Below are 17,645 nucleotides of genomic sequence, written 5' to 3'. Positions count from 1 at the left end.
AGCTGAAACTGATTAACAACCCCCTCTGCTACTTAACTGACCAGATCAATATCCCAGGAGTTTAACTGACTTGATGCTAATACTCTTGATTAAAACATGTTCCTTTAATTTTTTTGAGCAGTGTACATATGAATAGAACAGACACAAAGGAAGCCAAGGGTACTACAGGACAGGACACACATTCTATTCCTTCTGTTCACGCCCCACCACACAACAGAGCTGGAGCCAAACGTAAGACTGTGTGGTTTTAAACATGTCTTCGCCCAATTGCTCACAATAAGAGATCGAGATAATGAGTAGTGACGTCATAACAATTGCTCGACTATGTCTCCACATAAGGAGAGGTTGAAGGAAGCCTTTGTCTGCACTAATTGCACTGCAGATCTCAAAGATTAAAGCTGGGACTGAAGGCGGAGGAATTACACAAAAGGTCGTCGTCACTTCCCACAAAGCCATGCTTTCATGACAATCTACGTTCGGAAGCCTCTACGTTTTAGAACCACATGACACAAAGTGCAAGTGAAGGTAAACTGGCTCAATAACCTTAGTCTTGGTTTGTTAATAGGTTACTCAGCAACCTAAACTCGCAACGTGACTATGTGCGCTCCTGCAGAGACCAGCACTTAACGCGTAGCTTTTAGATGTGTCCAAACTGACTTGTTTCATCCACATTGTCCTTACAGAACATCCCTTTCCACCAGAATACACAAACATTATCAGAGGGGAGCAGTAACATCAGTGTGGCTGTGCTATTTTGTCTGCTCAGTTGAAAGCAGTCGTCTACGTGAGGTAGCGAAGATGAGCAGTGCACAGACGTCACAAGCACGCAGCGTGGTGCTACAATCAACTGAAAACAGAAACAGAAACAAAAATAATCACTTATGAGTAAAGGTCCTGTATTGCATACTGATAAGGGTCCAATGAAACAGGACACTTGCACAACAACCTTGATCACATGCAACTTACAAACACCGTGATAAACAACTTCTGTCCCATTAACCTTATTTCATTATTTGCACTAGCAACATTTAGGCCAAATTCCCCATTGGTGACTGCTCCATCTGCTGTACTGTAACACTGGCTGGCCGCACTACAGCAAGGCACGGCATTTCTTCTTCGGTCTCAATGTTTAGGTATCCAAACGCAACTGTTTTGCTGACACAACCTTTAGTCTGTGCTTCCCTTGAAGTTACTCACTTTTTTCTTTAATTTAAAATGCCTAGCAGGTAAAAATGTGAGTTCTGATGAGAAAAGGTAGAAAACAACAGATTTAGAAACAAAATTAAAATAATACTGTACCATGAAAATAATGTAATTCTATTATTGTTCCATCGGTATTATTTTAACATGAATAAATTGTCAAAAAATATCAAGTTCAACTTTGTCATACGTACAAGTACCATATACAAGTATCATGAAATTCTTCTTGAATGCTTCTCCACAGACTATGTCCAAAGACAGAGACAATAGAAATACTGCACAAACAAGACAATGACAGTGAGTAGTGCAACAGCAATAAATAATGGTAACAGTAATAACAATAATACCAGTTGACAGCCAGAAAACTCAGAACAAGAGAATGAGAATGCTTAAAGTGGTAGTGTAATTTACCAATGTGCTTGGAAGGAGCAGTCCCAACTTTAGTTACTAAAGGTGGCACATTGGTTAGTGTTGTATACTCTTACAGCAGTGGGGTAAAAGCTGTTCCTGTATCTGTTGCAAACCCGGCTTCAGTGCCTCAAAGTGGCGCAACAGTGGCAATGGCTGTCTGGTAGCTATGGCGGTTGGATATACTCTGTATATCCTGGTAGGTTCAACCATGCCGCATTGGTACCGGACTATCGGTCATGCAGGTGGATCGCCTTAGCAGAAGCGGGCGTATGGTCCATCCTGTAGAGGCTGGAAGCTAGCTAAACTGAAGAGGTGCAATGGCCTGCCCGCCTAGCCAGCGGGGTGGCGTCATTTTCTGGCTAAAACAGCACGAAGAAATGGGCCTCAGTACCCTGCACGTCAATCGGACCGTGCCACGGCGGCGGTACGCCATCCGAGCGACGAGAGGCCGCTAAGAATCTCAGGTTCCAAGAAGCCGCCACGGAACAGGACTAACCTTGCCATTTGCACCTACAACTGCAGGTCTTTGGCAAGGGGGAACAATCCGTTGAACCACCTGATGGAGGAGAAGATGAAGATCAGATGCGACGTGTTGGGTCTGTGCGAGACTCGGCAGAAGAAGGAGATGAGTGCGAGGTGGGAAGATGGATGCGCTGTAAGACTAGGAAAAGCGGATGGTAGCAGATCAGTTGGGGGTGTCGGGTTCATCATAAGCAAAGAATGGACTACGAAGATCGCCTCATGCCATTTTGTGTCATCGCGTATCGGAGTGCTCAATGTGAACCTCTCGGGAAAGGCCACCCTTAAGATCATCCAGACCTACGCTCCCACCAGTGCCAGCGACGACGATGAAGTGGAAGAGTTCTATCGCCAGCTAGACATGGTGCTAGCTCGGAAATCCACTTACACCGTCGTGATGGGAGACTTCAATGCAAAGGTCGGAAAAGGGAGGCAAGGTGAAAGGTATGTTGGAAAGTTTGGAACTGGAGAAAGAAATGAAAGAGGGGAACGTTTGGTCACTATGGTAGAGGCGAGAAAAATCTACATCGGGAACAGCCTGTTCAAGAAGAACAGCGAGAAAAGATGGACCTGGATAGCCCCTAACGCTGCACATCGCAATGAGATCGACTACATCCTGGTCGACAAGCGGCGCATTCTGCAAGACGTCTCTGTCGTAACGCCATTCAACACCGGCAGCGATCACCGCCTGCTCAGGGCCAAGATCGTCATTGACAGGACAAAGGAGAAGAAGACACTGCAGCTGACGTCGAGGGAAGAACGTGTGAAGGTCTACGATGGAAAGCGACTGCAGGAAGCGATGGAGAGGAAATCCTGGTGCCGAATTGACGGAATTGACGATGATTATGACTCACTGATCGAGAAACTGAAGGAATGCTTGAGGGAGGCAAAGGAGGCGGGCCCAAGGGAGCAGAAGGGAAGAATCTCGGAAGAAACCAAAAAACTTCTCGAGAAGAGAAAGAACATGAAGAGGACTGCGGAAGATCACCTTGAATATTCCATTCTCAGCAGGGTGATACGACTGCAGCTGAAGAGAGACTTCGAAAAATACCGGATGGAAAAGCTCCTGAAGGCCGCCGAGGAAAGGAAGAGCCTCAAGAAATGTGAAAGGGGGATGGCACTCTATAAATCGGAAGTGACGAAGCTGAAGAACTCGGATGGTGCTACAGCCGATGAAAGAGGCGAGGTGGTAAAGATCTGTAAAGACTTTTACACTAAGCTTTTTAAATCTGCTGTGAAGATTGAACCACCACCGTCACTTCAAAGGAAGGAGAATGTGCCCCCCATTCTCGTAAGTGAGGTTGAAAGGGCCGTCAATTTGATGAAGAGGGAAAAAGCACCGGGGAAAGATGGCATAACATCTGAAATGCTGAAGTTGGGCGGTGAACAGCTCTGGAAAATCCTCGCCGAACGGTTCAGTCACTATCTGAACACGTGCAAGATACCATCGCAGTGGAAAGAGTCGAGAACCATCCTGCTGTATAAGAAGGGAGATAGAGAAGATCTGAAGAACTATCGTCCCATATGCCTCTTGTCCCACATCTACAAGCTGTTCACGAAGATAATCCTAACACGATTATCAGAACACTTGGATGGACAACAACCAAGGGAACAAGCAGGCTTCCGAAGAACCTACAGCACGATGGATCACATCTTCACTCTGACCCAATTGCTGGAGCGAGCGAAAGAGTACAGGCTGCCACTATGCGTCGCGTTCGTGGACTACGAGAAGGCCTTCGACAGCGTCGAGATCAACGCAGTGCTAAAGTCGTTGGAGATGCAAGGAGTCGAGGCGCAATACATCGAACTCCTACGGGAGGCGAATTCCGGATGTACCACCGACATCGCTCTGCTGTCGTCGCCGATTAGAATACCAGTCGAGAAGGGCGTCAAACAAGGAGACACCATCTCTCCGAAGCTCTTCACCACATGTCTCGAGCAGATCTTCAGAGACATCGACTGGAAGGGCGGCGTAAACATCAACGGCGAGCTACTGACCCACCTCCGTTTCGCTGACGATATCGTCCTCGTCGCCGAAACCACAGATCTACTTCAGACCATGCTAACCGAGCTAGACATCAGAAGCTCGAGAGTAGGCCTCAAAATGAACCGCATGAAGACCAAGTTCATGCGATCAGATTACGCAACAAGGGGCCGAATAGTGGTTCAAGGCGATGAAATAGAGGAGGTGGAGGAATACGTCTACCTTGGACAAGAAGTAAATATGCGTCGAGACATGGAGAAGGAAATCTCGCGGAGAATAAGGGCCGGATGGAAAGCGTTCAACTCCATCAAGGATGTGCTCAAAGGAAAGTTGGATAAGACCACCCGCACGAACCTCTTCAATGGCACAGTTTTACCTGCAATGTTATACGGCAGTGAAACTTGGGCCACCACGAAGAGAGAAGAGCAAAGGTTGGTAACTGCTCAAAGGGCGATGGAGAGATCTATGCTGGGAATATCACTAAGAGAACATATTCGGAGTGAGACGATCAGAGAGAAATCCGGCGTGAGGGACGTCATCAACGAGTACGAGAAGCAAAAGTTGAGATGGGCCGGACACGTTGCTCGGTTCACCGACAATCGGTGGACTCGCGCAATTGTCGAGTGGTATCCGCGTGAGCGGAAAAGGCCACGTGGAAGGCCTCCAAAACGATGGATTGACGACATAAGAAAAACATTTGGAGCTACGTGGATGAGGAAGGCGCGATCCAGAGAGGAATGGAAAGCGTGCTGTGACCAGCGGAGTCGATTCGACGCCCGATAGTCTGGTCGGTCAAGTGGTCAAGTGGTGGTATCTAGCAGTGCGGGTTTGAATAGACCTGAGCTGCTTTCCAGATGGCACAGAAAAGTGCCCGTGCGGGATGACTATGATCTTTCATGATGTGCATCATCTTTCTGAGGCAGCGTGTGGCGTAGGTGTCTTAGGCTGCTGGTAGCTGTGTGCCGATGATTCCCTGAGCTGTTTTGACCACCCTCTGTGTAGGGCTTTCTTGTCCTGTATGGAGCAGCTGCCACCCCAGAATGTAATACACCCTGTGAGGACGGACTCCACAGCAAACCTGTAGAAAGTGGTGAGGACTGTAGTGGACATCCGGGCTTTCTTCAGACGTCTGAGGAAGTGGAGATGTTGACAGGCGTTTTTGATGGTTGATGCTGTGTGCTCAGCCCACGTGAGTTTAGCAGTGAGGGTGACTCCTAGGAATCTGAAGCTGTTGACCCTCTCTACAACGTCACCTCAGATGTAGATGGGTGCATGGATAGTATCCTGTTTCCTGAAGTCAATCACCAGCTCCTTAGTTTTACTGACATTGAGAGACAGGTTGTTGCCCTGGCACCACTCTCCCAGGAGCCTCCTCTCTGCAGGCCGTCTCATCGTTGTTGGTGATCAGACCCACAATGGTGATATCATCAGCAAACTTTATGATGGTGCTGGAGCTGTGCTTGGCCACACAGTCTTGTGTGAACAAGAAATACAGCACCAGGCTCAGGATGCTTCCCTGTGGAGTGCCAGTGTTGAGGGTCAGTGGGGAGGAGGTACTACTGCCAATCCACACATGCTGGGGTCTGTTGGTGAGGAAATCCAGGATCCAATTGCACAATGTGGCATTTGGTGCCAGCCCTAGTAGTTTGTGGATCAGCTTGTTGGGATGACAGTGTTAAATGTTGAGCTATAGTCCACAAATAATAGCCTTGCACAGCGGTTTTTATTATCCAGGTGAGACAGAATGGTGTGAAGTGTGTGTGATATTGCGTCTTCAGTGGATCTGTTGTGGCAGTAGGCAAACTGCAGTGGGTCCAAAGTGTCTGGGATGGTGTCCTTAATGTGTCCCAGCACGAGCCTCTCAAAGCATTTCATTGCAATGGCGGTCAGTGCCACTGGGCGACAGTCATTAAGGCAGCTCACGGGGATAATGGTGGCGTTTTTGAAACAGGTGGGTATAGCTGAGCTTTTTAAGGAGGTGTTAAATATGTCTGTGAACACAGCAGCCACTCCTCCGTGAACCGCCACCTTACCGTGGTGGAGGGGTTTGAGTGCCTGAATGAGTCCAGGAGCTATGCTGTCTGGGGCTATATGCCACTGGTAGGTCTCCCATGGCAGACAGGTCCTGGATGACAGACGAGACAAAGCGCGGTTCAAAAACCCCTTATGAAGAAAAAATCAAGGCTTTCGTTTACCCCGCCCGGTATGGGGTCACTGGGGCCCCACCCTGGAGCCAGGCCTGGGGGGGGAGCTCGCATGCGAGCGCCTGGTGGCCAGGTCTATGCCCACGGGGCCTGGCCGGGCTCAGCCCGAAGCCACAACGTGGAGCCGCTCTTCGGTGGGCTCACCACCTGCCGGAGAAACCGTAAGGGGCCGGTGCATTGTGATTTGGGCGGTGGTCGGGGCCGAGTGCCCGGCCGACCCAAACCTCGGGCGCCAACTCTGGTTTTTGGGACTTGGAATGTCACCTCACTGGCGGGGAAGGAGCCTGAGCTGGTGCGGGAAGTTGAGAGATACCGTCTAGATATAGTCGGGCTCACTTCCACTCACAGCTTGGGTTCTGGAACCACTCTTCTCGATCGAGGGTGGACTCTCCACTATTCTGGCGTTGCCCAAGGTGAGAGGCGGCGGGCTGGTGTGGGCTTATTAATAGCCCCCCAGTTCAGCCGCCATGTGTTGGAGTCTACCCCGGTGAATGAGAGGGTCGTCTCCCTACGCCTTCGGGTCAGGGAACGGTCTCTCACTGTCGTTTGTGCTTATGCGCCTAGCGGCAGTGTAGAGTACCCGGCCTTTTTAGAGTCCCTGGGGGGCGTGCTGGAAAGCGTTCCCACTGGGGACTCTGTCGTTCTACTGGGGGACTTTAACGCCCACGTGGGCAGCGACAGTGATACCAGGAGGGGCGTGATTGGGAGGAACGGCCTCCCTGATCTGAACCCGAGCGGTGAGTTGTTATTGGATTTCTGTGCTAGTCGCGGTTTATCCATAACGAACACCATGTTCATGCATAAGGGTGTCCATCGGTGCACTTGGCACCAGGACACCCTAGGTCGGAGGTCGATGATCGACTTTGTAGTCGTTTCTTCTGACCTTCGGCCATATGTCTTGGACACTCGGGTGAAGAGAGGGGCTGAGCTGTCAACTGATCACCACCTGGTGGTGAGTTGGATTCGATGGCGGGGGAAAAAGCTGGACAGACCTGGCAGGCCCAAACGCATAGTGAGGGTCTGTTGGGAACGTTTGGCGGAGGCCCCTGTCAGAGAGGTCTTCAACTCCCACCTCCGACAGAGCTTCAACCAGGTCCCGAGGGAGGTGGGGGACATCGAGTCTGAATGGACTATGTTCCGTGCCTCCATTGTCGGGGCGGCGGTTCGGAGCTGCGGCCATAAGGTCTCCGGCGCCTGTCGCGGCGGCAATCCCCGAACACGGTGGTGGACACCGGAAGTAAGGGATGCCGTCAAGCTGAAGAAGGAGTTCTATTGGGCCTGGCTGGCTCATGGGACTCCTGAAGCAGCTGACAGGTACCGACGGGCCAAACGGAGCGCGGCTCTGGCAGTCGCCGCGGCAAAAACTCGGGCTTGGGAGGAGTTCGGTGAGGCCATGGAGGAAGACTTTTGGTCGGCCTCAAGGAGATTCTGGCAAACCGTCCGGCGACTCAGAGGGGGGGAAGCGGTGTTCCACGAACACTGTTTACAGTGGAAGTGGTGCGCTGCTGACCTCAGCTGAGGATGTTCTCGGGCGGTGGAAGGAGTACTTTGAGGATCTCCTCAATCCCTCCGACACGCCTTCCGTAGATGAAGCTGAGGCTGGGGACTTGGAGGGGGACTCGTCCATTACCCTGGCTGAAGTTGCTGAGGTAGTCAAAAAACTCCTCGGTGGCAAGGTTCCGGGGGTGGATGAGATCCGCCCCGAGTTTCTCAAGTCTCTGGATGTTGTGGGGCTGTCTTGGCTGACACGCCTCTGCAGCATCGCGTGGAGTTCGGGAACGGTGCCTCTGGACTGGCAGACCGGGGTGGTGGTCCCTCTTTTTAAGAAGGGGGACCGGAGATTGTGTTCCAACTACAGGGGGATCACACTCCTTAGCCTCCCTGGGAAAGTCTATGCCAGGGTACTGGAAAGAAGAATCCGACCAATAGTCGAACCTCGGATTCAGGAGGAGCAATGCGGTTTTCGCCCTGGCCGTGGAACACTGGACCAGCTCTATACCCTCACTAGGGTACTGGAGGGTTCGTGGGAGTTTCCCCAACCAGTCCATATGTGTTTTGTGGACCTGGAGAAGGCATTCGACCGTGTCCTTCGTGGCATCCTGTGGGGGGTACTTCGGGATTATGGGGTTCGGGGCTCGTTGCTACGGACTGTTCGTTCCCTGTATGACCGGAGCAGGAGCTTGGTTCGCATTGCCGGCAGTAAGTCAGACCTGTTCCCGGTGCATGTTGGACTCCGCCAGGGCTGCCCTTTGTCACCGATTCTGTTCATTATCTTCATGGACAGAATTTCTAGGCGCAGTCAGGGAACGGAGGGTGTCTGTTTTGGTGGCCGCGAGATCTCGTCTCTGCTTTTTGCGGACGATGTGGTCCTGTTGGCTTCATCAAGTCAAGACTTGCAGCGTGCACTGGGGAGGTTTGCAGCCGAGTGCGAAGCGGCGGGGATGAGAATCAGCACCTCCAAATCCGAGGCCATGGTTCTCAGTCGGAAAAAGGTGGATTGCCCCCTTCGGGTTAGGGGGGAGTTGCTCCCTCAAGTGGAGGAGTTTAAGTATCTCGGGGTCTTGTTCACGAGTGAGGGAAAAATGGAGCGGCAGGTTGACAGACGGATCGGTGCGGCGTCCGCAGTAATGCGGTCACTGTACCGGTCTGTTGTGGTGAAGAGGGAGCTGAGTCATAAGGCGAAGCTCTCAATTTACCGGTCGATCTACGTTCCTACCCTCACCTATGGTCATGAACTCTGGATCATGACCAAAAGAATGAGATCGCGGATACAAGCGGCAGAAATGAGTTTCCTCCGCAGAGTGGCTGGGCGCACCCTTAGGGATAGCTCAGTCACCCGGGAGGAGCTCGGAGTAGAGCCGCTGCTCCTCCGCATCGAGAGGAGCCAGTTGAGGTGGCTCGGGCATCTGTTCCGGATGCCTCCTGGACGCCTCCCTGGGGAGGTGTTCCGGGCTTGTCCCACTGGGAGGAGGCCTCGGGGCAGACCCAGGACACGTTGGAGAGACTATGTCTCCCGGCTGGCCTGGGAACGCCTTGGGGTTCCCCCAGAGGAACTGGAGGTGGTGTGCGGGGAGAGGGAAGTCTGGAGGACTCTGCTCGGACTGCTGCCCCCGCGACCCGGCCCCGGATAAAAGCGGAGGAAGATGGATGGATGGATGGACACAGCAGCCAGTTGTTCACTGCATGTTTTTAAAACTCGCCCTGAAATTCCATCCGGACCAGCAGCTTTACGGATGTTGACACGGCTAAAGGTTTTTCTCACTTGTGCTACAGAAACGGTGAGACTGGTGTTATCATGCAGTGCTGTGGGGATCCGCAATGGGGGTTTTGTTCTCAAACTCGAAGCGGCCATAAAACGCGTTCAATTTGTCAGGGAGAGACGAAGCGGCACCTGTCAATGTCCCCATCTGTGGTTTATAATCTGTTAATGTTTGGATTCCCTGCCACAGCCTACATGCATCTTCAGTATAGTTAAACTCTGATTCCACCTTCCTGCTGTATTCCCATTTCGCGCTGGCGATGGGTTTGCGAAGCTCATATTTGCTCTTCTTGTAAGCGTCTGTCTCTCCGGACTGAAACACGTAAGTTCGAACGCGGTTCTTATTTCGGATTTTGGTGGTTATCCATGGTTTTTGGTTGGGGAATGAGTGGACTGTTTCATGTGGTATGCAGACATTTACACAGTACCTGATGAAGTCTGTGACCACTGTGGCATACTCGTCCAGACTGGAGAATGAGTTCCTGAACACGTCCAAGTCCATGGAGTCGAAGCAGTCCTGGAGCCTTTCCTCCGCTTCTGGTGTCCAGCGCTGTACAGTGCACGTCACAGGTTCCTCTCGCTTCAGTTTCTGCTTGTAGACCAGGAGCAGTAGAATTGAGGCGTAATCTGACTGCCCGAGGTGTGGATGCAGCAGAGAGCGGTACGCACCTTTGTGTGAAGTGTAGCAGTGGTCGAGGGTATTCGAGCCTCTGGTGGGGCAGGAGATGTGCTGATGGTACTTTGGGTACACATTCCTGAAGTTGGCTTGGTTAAAGTCCGCAGAGATAATGAACAGTCCATCTGGGTGCTTGTTCTCATACTTAGTGACGATGTAGTACAGTTCGTTCAGAGCGCTGTGTGTGTTCCCTTGGGGTGGGATGTAAACTGCAGCCATGAGCACAGCCAAGAACTCCCTGGGCAGGTACAACGGTCGGCATTTGATCAGAAGGTATTCAAGGTCCGGAGTGCAGTTCTGTGCAATCACTTTCACATTCATACACCAAGCATCGTTAATAGGAAAGCATACGCCCCTCCTCTCTTTCTCCCTGATGAACCAGTCCAATCTGCGCGGTAGACTGAGAAGCCCTCGGGCTGGACCGCGTGGTCCGGCATGCTGACGGTGAGCCACGTCCCCGTAAAGCAGAAAACACAGCAGTTCCGTAGGTCTCTTCGGAATTTAAGTCGCCCTCTGAGATCGTCCAGTTTGTTATTACAACATTATACAACATAGCATTCATACTTGCTGTTAATATATCCAATGTTCATACTTATGTTTATACTGCATGTCCTTATGGCCACTGATTATATAATACAATATAAGGGGGTTGACTTATCACCAGGTCGCTGGAAGGAAGCCTGGTGTGAGCCAAGGACCATCTGCACCCTCAGACCCTTACACAAATGCCTATAGGAACACACAAAGCAGGGGTAGTAACATTATGTTTCCCACTCTGCCTCCTCACACACTCCGAGATGGTGCCAGAGCTTCTTACAGCATGCGCACGCACGCCTTACAAACTGCAGCTCATACACTCCTCTCCAGATCAACTAGAGTTACTCTTTGACTTCAGAGACACTAATCACATAAGCTGAAGAACTATCCAGTTTGGAACACTGATAACTAACACAGATATCCAGTTACACCAGTCATAAATATGGTATATTTAATCAGATTGACATGAGGTTTATGGCAGCCTCAGTAATAACCAGTTTCACTGAATTTTCTGTGTTTTATTCTCATTTTTTACATCTGTGGTGTGTGCAGTGAGATCTGAGGAGTAGAAAATGAGTGGATTACACTATAATAAAGAGCAAAGTGTACCAAATGCTAGATTCTAGAGTTCTCTCTCTTTCTGTCTCACACAAAATATCTTTTCAGGTAAATGAGGTCTATAGACCATAAATTCCAAAAAAGAAGTGTCGAACTGGTAACAGTGACAAGAAATGAAGTTGGTTAAAAGGTGTAACACTGGATGATCATCTTTTTTAATAATTTCTTTATAATAAAGTTATCATGAGATGTCCAATTGCAAATAGGAACACAAAATAAAAAGCAGTCTGGAACACCCCCAGGGGTTAATACACTTTTGTTTACAGTAAGGCAGGGATTCTAAACCTCTTCCAGGCCACAGAGCCCTTTAAGAAAGTGATGAGAACTAAGGACTCCCAAGAAAAATGTCCCTAAATATACTCAGGGGAAATGAGTATATTTAAAAAATAAAACCGATTAAGCACACCCAATAGCATAGTAGTTAGAGCTGCTGTCTTTGGACACAAAAATTGCAAGTTTGAATCCCACCTCCAGCTGTAGCTATGCTTAAGTAAGATACTTGCCTAAATTGCTCCAGTAAAATTACCCAGCTGTATAAATTGGCAAACAAAAGTAGCTTAACATTGTAAGTCACTTTAGAGAAAAGTGTCAGCTAAATGAATAAATGTAAACGATAACATTCAGTAAACACCTTCAGTATTTATTTTTACAAACTGAGCATTCAGAAATAAAATATGGAAATGAATTATGTCAGACAATTTTATTTTTAAGAAAAATTCATGGGACCCTAAAGGAGATATGTGATGAAGATGTAAATACTGTGGCCTCATGGCCTACTGCAGGGCACGTAGGCCTACCTGTGAGTCGGAGGGCTTGGCCAGGGTCATGCCAGCTCCTGCCTGGCTGAGAGTGGTCAGACGGCTTGGCTGCCCCCGCAGAGTAACTGTAATGGTGGTGGGAGCCTTGAGTCCAGCTGACACAGAGCAGTGGGTGATATACGTTAAAAATCAATCAAACCATTACATTATACAAAATCATCATTCTGCAGCCACTCTGATGACTGATTGACCCCTTTCACACACACACCTCCGGCCTGGTTTGAGATGTGGGCCAGTCCAGGCAGGCTGCTCGCTAGCTTTGCCAGCCCGCCATTGGTGAGCAGCTGGTGGATGGCTGTGGACTTTGTGCTCCCGGGACCACCTCCTGAGACCACCGGCACAGCCCGAACCAGGGCCCCACTGCCGCCAGTGCTGCCGATGGAGCCCAGAATGCGCGTCTTTCCTGCCGGGCCCTGCAGAGATGCAACCAATTAAAACTCAACCGTTAGCAGCACACCAATTTATACCCATATGTATATTGCAGGACCATGATCAATCAATGCAACAATTCAAGAATCAATTTGTCATTGTTTGTTCAAAATGTCAGAGAAATTCATTTACATCCAGGTATGAGCAGCCCTGGTCAACAAACACAAAAGTTCACAAACACATGCTCCCCTTGAATAACTAATACTCCTAATACATCTGTACTTTTCACGTCACGTACGGCGTGATCAACTCACACTTAAAAGAAACACCACAGAAAAAGACATTTCAATTCCAAATATGTGTTTTGGCAACAATGAGTACCATACAAAAAGAGCAGCCGACCTACCATGTTGCATGGCCTCTCTCACAGGTTAGGTCACCGTATAGATTTGTACCTGCTTGCAGGCATCTCTCAAAAATTTATGATAATACCACTATGTGATCATTTGATTATCACATTGTGAACCTATAATAATAATAATAATAATAATAATAATAATAATAATATTATAATATTATTATTATTATTATTGCTATTATTATTAAAAACCTCCAAAAAATATTTTAAGAAAAGTGTTGAAAAGACAAAGGAAAACTATCAGTTTAAAACTTGAAGTGAAAAATGCATAGTTTGCTTGAAGGGCAGCATCATTATGAATAACTTTGTGTGATATGACAGAGGTTATATAAACATTTTGAGTGTTTACAGTAATTGCATTACAAGAACTGCTTCAATGTTCTGATATTCTGGACTTGGTTTTGAATTCAATTTTCTCTGTTTAAAAGAGAAGGCTGCAAAGTGATACACATATAAACACTTTATGGTTTAGAAAAGCATTTTACTTTTCCACTTAAATAACTGGTGATAAAGAAATATTTAAAAACAATATATGTATAAAGTTAAACAATGTATAAAGTCACGAAAGCTTGTAGCGAGTTGCGGTGATCAGGACCCATGTTGTGCTGCACTCCTGCCATGTCTTGTTCATGCAGTGGGACTCAGAGAACAGCAGCAAACAGGCAAATGTCACTGTTTTCAGCTCTGGGCTGGCTGACATAAAGAATACACCATGGGTAAGGAACAGGTTGTTTTGTGCATTGAGTGAGTTACCTGTGCGGAGGAGGCTCCCGGCCTGTTCCAGGTGTATGTAACCTGCGTACTGCCACCCAGGCCACTGGCTGCTGTAGAGGGCAGGCTGGGGGACCTTGTGACTATCTCCTGAAGGCTGAAGCTCAGGCCCTGGAGAAGGCTGCTGGCAGAGGGTGCTGGAGTACACATGTACAGATGTGAAGACACACACACACACACACACACACACACACACACACACACACACAGAAACAAAGCTACATCATAACCTGTCTTCATTCTGGCACCAGGCAAAGCCCCTCTGACAGGGAAGAGGCGGGAGCAGGAGTAAGCAGCAACAACAGTAGGGGGCAGCCTACCTTGGGCAGCTGCTGGGGTCTGCGTGTGGAGCAGGCCATGATGGGAGCCCGGGGTCCCGCCCAACGACGCTCCAGGGCTCAGGGCACTGGGCACCTCCGAGAACCCTCCAGACCTGCAGGGCCACAGTCCCGCAGATCAGTGATGAGTCCTAGGGGAGCCCCACACACACAGCCCAGCACTGGGGACACAGGCCCCAAGCCTCACCCAGCTCTCCAGGACCCATACCAATACCCTATAATTTGAGCACCATCGTCAAGTCCATCACCGTGTCTGTAAGCCTACCTTTGTGCTGTGAGCAGCCCGGAGAGCTCTCTAGCACCTGGTATAGTCTGTCCTGCACTGCTGAGCATCTTGCCTGGAGCTCCAGCTGTGATGTGGGGAGGGGAAAAAAACAGCCTCCATCACACTCTGGGTTCCTTTGCTAGCACCAAGGGGAAGCGTCTGCCTTAGAAACTATTTTACACAAGATACTCTGCAAGGTTCCAATTTAAACAGCGATTCACCACAATAAACAAGAATGCATTATCGCAAATTGCAAAAAAAACAGGGAATAAAAAAGAATGAAAAGGAAGAAACAATGGGGGGAGATTTAAAAGTAATAATGTGCTGAGAGCAACTTGGGGTAGGAGCGCATCACCAGGGCTCAATGGGGTCAGGGCCCTGTTTACCACTTACACTTGGAGGAAAGGGAATTAATTCAGATTACTGAGAAAATGTAGAGGCACATAAGGCTGTAAGACAGTAATTGTGTATATAAGGGATGCAGTTGTAACTACAAGTGTTGCACTGGGGTACTTGGCGCACCATTTCTGTGCAAAACAACACCATGGAGACACTATGACAGACTAATTTACCAATGACCTACAAACACAACCGCTCACAATAATGACAGCAGCTGTCACTTCTACAAAAAGAATTTTTATTTAGTTGGGTAACCCATGCATTTATTAAAACCTGGTAAGTTCAACCCTTTTGAAAGATACATATTTTCTGGGAGCATCTGGGTCAAGGTCTAGGACTTGAACTGGACCTCTTGAGGTTTCAAATTTCTTGCCAAACTTCATGGTTTAATGTCTGAAAGAGGCAACGGGTCCTGCAGGTAGCACAATCATTACAGCTGTTGCCTTCCAACTACACGGATCTGAATTCACGTTCCTGCTAAAGCACCTTTCATCTCGATCAAGGTACTTACCCTGAGTTAATGCATTAACAATTATTCAGCTATAATATTTATTCATTCCTCCAAGGTGACTAAATGTTAGATTGGTACACTAAGCTACTTACACTGATTTACCCATTTTTACAGCTGATAATTTTGACTATATAGATTTAACTACCCATTAATCAAGGGTACTACAGTAGGAGGGGAATTTGAATCTGCATGTTTCAACTGTAAAGTGATCGCTCTAACCACTATGGCATCTGTTGTCCCTCCTTATCAATGGTAAAGCAGGCTATAGTATAAACAGCTTCACTATATTATGAAAATCAGGTTGTGAATTTTCAAAGATCTATACATTCTCTTGCTTACATATCTGATTACATGTTTATGAGATCTATTTTTCTAAAATCACTCTGTAAATGTGAAGCTGACCTTTATTTGACCTGTGAATCAATAGATGGCAGTAAAGAGCACAGAAGCAGTAGAGTATGGGACCATCTGGCCCGAATTCCCTTCCACAGTGTTTACAGCTTGTGTGTGGTGTTCCTGAGCATCAGACATCAATAACAAGATGAGGAACTCTCCATGTGTTTATGGGATAAATTAGTCAACAATCAGTACTGAACAGGAGTTTGTGGAGACAAGTTTATTTAAGGGATAATTTTAGTTTGAATTTTATGTGGCTGCAAGTTAATAAAAATGTTAAAATCAAAGGTCACAAAGCATTTTATTCATTATAGCTAAATACAAGATTTTTAGAAACATCAAGCTGTAAATGACTCAAAGGACATGTGTATTGTTAAGCTCTTAATGATTTGTAAATAATAAAGTCAAATAACAGCCAGAAGCTGAAGAATACCACACACATTTAGATGATGGACTGGTCAGCAATCGACACTGAATAAGAGGTTCTGGAGGTGACATATTTTCCATAATTTTAACTGCGCTGCCCATGGGGTGCATGCTGCCTCACACCCTGGGCTTTTGGACCACCATGACCCTGCCCTGGACAAGCAGTTACTGACAATAGGATAGAAGAGTTACAGAGATTTATTTGATATTATAACTGTATCTGCAGTTTTTAAAGAACCTGACCTGTGAATAAATAGAGGGACACCTGTATTATTAAGCTTTTATTGTGACTTGATGTTAGGAGACTTTGGAGTAAGGAACAAGCTTCTGGTTGCAGTGTATGTCACCTCGCGGTGTAAGTCACCCCAGATAAACTTGTGAGCTAAATAAACAAATATAAATGTAATTAAATAGGTAGGGGGTTATTAAACACTCTAGACATCTACCTGGTGCACAGACCTCCCCCTCCCCCTCCATTTCTTACAGTCCTGTGCAGCAGCGACACTGGTGCCCCCTGCTGCATCTCCATGGGACAGGATGGTGACTTTGATCTTGGCTCTCTTGGAAGTCTTGGTGTGCGTCGGGCTAGGGGTCTGCCTTCTCTTCAGGTGGGCACGCAGGTCGTCTCGGTCATGCCCCTCGGATGGCTCACTGGAGACAGGCACTATGGAGCAAATGCAGCAGATCACACACATGCTCATACACAAATGAGCGCATGACCCTGTCCCCATCGTCTGGCCTCGCCCCCCTTCCAACTGATATGTGTTCTTAAGTAGACAACTGAGACGCCTCCCACCGTGGCGCAGACTTGCAAAGGGAGGTAAAGACAAAAAAATCACAACCTGCACCCTGGGTGGTGACCCCTTTGTTCCCTCATCACTGGGTGTATGAGTGCAGCACTCACCCAGCAGGCAAGGGGCAGTAAGGGGTATGTGTGGGTGAAAGTCTCACCCAGCAGGAAAGGGGAGGCAGTGGAGAGTGCAGTATTCACCCAGCACAAGATGGGGGGTGGTGGGGTGGGAGGGAGTACAGTATTCATCCAGCAGACAATGAGTGGGCAGAAAAGGATGGGTGTGGGTGCAGTACTCACCCAGCAGACAAGGAGGGGTACCTGTGGGGATGCTCTTCCTCACCAGCAGGTTCTGCTTCATAAAAGCAGCAAACTGAGCTGATGGGGCCCCACAGTCATGAGATGAGCAGGAGAGCAGAGAGAAACATACAGCAGAGTTACACACAGACGCACACAGAGTCACACACAGAAACACACACGTGGGGTTACAGAGAAATCACACTGTGATTACAGCTACACAGAACGACACACAAAGACACAGCACAGTCATACAGAGAGATGGTGTTACAAAGAGAAAAATAAGCTTCACTGAGAGAAGCAAAAATATGTTAGTTAGACAAACAAACCAGAGTTACACAGTGAGTGAGTGAATGAGTGAAACAAACACAGGGACGAGGCATTGTAAATAATGTGGAGGGAAAGAGAGCGCTAATCAATCGCTGACTGATCATGCGCC

General features: G+C 48.3%; 1 protein-coding gene across 6 annotated transcripts in view; it reads right to left on the bottom strand.

Annotated features, from left to right (window-relative positions):
- kansl3 (KAT8 regulatory NSL complex subunit 3) overlaps window positions 1-17,645 on the bottom strand; it is a 48,952-nt gene that overhangs the window by 8,671 nt on the left and 22,636 nt on the right. For 3 of the 6 annotated variants that reach the window (XM_018734493.2, XM_018734495.2, XM_018734494.2), the window contains exons 15-21: window positions 17,210-17,287; window positions 16,604-16,783; window positions 14,388-14,472; window positions 14,105-14,217; window positions 13,767-13,921; window positions 12,435-12,639; window positions 12,206-12,321 (exon numbers count right to left, since the gene is read on the bottom strand). In XM_018734493.2, coding sequence (XP_018590009.1) covers window positions 12,206-12,321; window positions 12,435-12,639; window positions 13,767-13,921; window positions 14,105-14,217; window positions 14,388-14,472; window positions 16,604-16,783; window positions 17,210-17,287 — 932 coding nt within the window. The remainder of the gene's footprint in view (window positions 1-12,205; window positions 12,322-12,434; window positions 12,640-13,766; window positions 13,922-14,104; window positions 14,218-14,387; window positions 14,473-16,603; window positions 16,784-17,209; window positions 17,288-17,645) is intronic. The other 3 variants (XM_018734497.2, XM_018734498.2, XM_018734496.2) reach the window with 2 other exon arrangements.

The sequence above is a fragment of the Scleropages formosus genome, chromosome 6 (assembly GCF_900964775.1).
Source record: "Scleropages formosus chromosome 6, fSclFor1.1, whole genome shotgun sequence".
Classification (NCBI taxonomy): Eukaryota; Metazoa; Chordata; class Actinopteri; order Osteoglossiformes; family Osteoglossidae; genus Scleropages; species Scleropages formosus.
Note: the sequence above shows the minus strand (reverse complement) of the source record. Positions and strands in the feature narration are given on the sequence as shown.